The 2200-nt window shown below is 53.3% G+C and overlaps 1 protein-coding gene across 2 annotated transcripts in view; it reads right to left on the minus strand.

Annotated features, from left to right (window-relative positions):
* Nucleotides 1–446: 446 nt before the first annotated feature.
* rps6kb1a (ribosomal protein S6 kinase b, polypeptide 1a) overlaps nucleotides 447–2200 on the minus strand; it is a 9870-nt gene continuing 8116 nt past the window's right edge. For both annotated transcript variants that reach the window (XM_069724107.1, XM_069724108.1), the window contains 2 exons: nucleotides 1967–2079; nucleotides 447–1586 (listed from right to left, as the gene is read on the minus strand). In XM_069724107.1, the coding sequence (XP_069580208.1) occupies nucleotides 1313–1586; nucleotides 1967–2079 (387 nt within the window). In that variant the 3' untranslated portion in view covers nucleotides 447–1312. The remainder of the gene's footprint in view (nucleotides 1587–1966; nucleotides 2080–2200) is intronic.

The raw sequence follows: 2200 nt of genomic DNA on the forward strand, positions 1-2200 counted from the left end.
CCAGGAGAACCTTTACAATGTCCAAAATCTAAAACCACATCTCGTCTCAGCATGATATTGACATAAGTTTCATATCTTGCCCAGCCCTACTAACAGTTCCTGAATAAATCAGTGACACACCTCTGCAGCTGTTTTCACAGTTTGTTAGTTTACCAGCAAAAACCATGCGCTTGTTTTGAAACGGTGCTTTTGGTCGTATCAGTAAGTTCCAAGTGTTTGGAAAGCAAGAAACCGTTAAAACGTTCATTCAGTTTTCATTTTGGGAATCCGCAGCCGACCGCGCGGTCGGCTTCAGGACCGTAGAGCACCTTCACAACACACAAACAGGTCCAATCAAACAGGCTTTAGTAGCTGGTCCGCTAATACAGATTTGGATTTATCCCCTCTGACACCGAGAGCCACGCTAGTGTCAATGCACAAAGAGCACCTCAAACATGAACGCGCGCTCGTTGGTCTCCACCCGGCAACGACGCCGAGGTGAAGGGCGGACGAGTTCAGGAGATTTAAGCGGCACGCAGGAAGGTGTTTGGAGTCCGTTTACATTCAACACAAAGAAAGTGAACGGAGCTCGTGGACGGGCCTCCTGCAGGAAACCTTGCAGTCGGCCGAGTGAGGCGGTGCCAGCTTTTGGTATTGATCGCGGTGGAAGTGATGCTCTCAGCTGAAATGTCACTTCTGTCTTTTTAGAGCTGCTTTATCATTCGCCGTGCGCCACCTACTCCCGAGTCCCTCCCTCAAACTTAAAGGCATACTGCGTTCATTGTGGAATTATCATCCAATAAATGTACCTACTGACAATGGAACCTGAAGCTTCTCATCACGACGTGGTCATTGACCGAAAAAAATAAAAAGCCTGGCATGTTGAGGGAGAACGAGAATTCTGTCGCTGTGATGGAGGCAACTAGTGGTAAACACTACAGGTGACACTGATGAGACGTGAAGATGGAAGAGCACCAGGAAATCATCAGCGGTAATGCCGGTTGAGTGCACCAAACCCCCCCGCAGCCCGATGATCAGCTGGCGTTACGAAGCTAACCGCCAAACTGACTTTCACTGAGAAGCGCCCCTCCCTCCCTCCGCTGGCCGACGCTGCTGATTATCTGCCGGGCTGAGGCGGGAGGATTCAGGAGGCCGAGGACGGGGGAAGGCGCTGCTGGAAGAGCTGGTGATCGGCGTTGACGGCGTCAGTCAATTCATCTTAAAAACAAAAATTCTACAAGTCTCTTCGAAAGAGAGGAAGAGGAAGAGGAGGAGGAGGAGGAGGAGGAGGAGAAATTGAAAGAGAGCTAGTGTTCGCGGGCCGCGCCGAGCGTCATAGGTTCATCCGGAGGTGTTCGGGCCGCTTGGAGTTCATGGGGTACACCTGCTTCTTGTAGGACCCGGCGCTGATGCCCGACGGGTGCCTGATGGGGAGCGGGGCGGAGGCCTCGGTGGCGCCGCCGCCGCCCCCGCCGCCCGTGTCCATGTGCTCGGCGCTCGACACCTCCATGGGTTGTTCCGCGGAGCTGCCGGGGGACAGCAGGGACGGGCCGCCGGTCAGCGAGGGGCCCCGGGGCCAGCAGTCCCCTCCTGCAAACTTCACCGGACTGTGGAAGGACACACGAGATACTTACTCCTCTGACATCACAGACGAGTCACAGCTCTGACTTGACGTGTGGTCATTCAGTCGACACTAAAACCTCCGATAACTTCCCTCATCTAGCAGACACGCGTGTGCCCGTCACGACTGACCCCCCCCCATTTATTTGACTTCCAAAATAAAGTAAGAGGCTGTTGCACCACTGGAAGGGAGGTCATATTTACCCGCCTCGTGACGGCTTTATTTAGGCCGAGCAGGCTTCATTTACAAGGTCAGCAAATGAGTCATCAGTGCGGGGTAGACTTGTTTTGGGGGGGGGGGGGGGGGGAATCTCTAAAGGACCGTCGTAACTCGGCCAAACTGGGGACAAAAACAACATGTTGTTACCTCACAGGTGTTCTCGGGCTGCCCGGGAACTTCCGCGGTGAGCGGACCTTTGGCTCGAAGGAGAACTTCTCTTTGACGTTTTCCAGCACAGACGGGGCTACATATGTGAATCCCTGGGGAAAGGGTGGCGGACAAAAACACAGAGATCTAAGTCCACCTCTTCAAAGAACATCTTTCCAAAAACAACCCACAGCTGATGATGAGCAATGAAACGCTGAGTAAACCGTATCATGC

Source organism: Brachyistius frenatus, unplaced genomic scaffold, assembly GCF_029030835.1.
Source record: "Brachyistius frenatus isolate BFR_SWC_R1_liver_20210118 unplaced genomic scaffold, ASM2903083v1 Contig_361, whole genome shotgun sequence".
In the NCBI taxonomy this organism is placed as follows: Eukaryota; Metazoa; Chordata; class Actinopteri; family Embiotocidae; genus Brachyistius; species Brachyistius frenatus.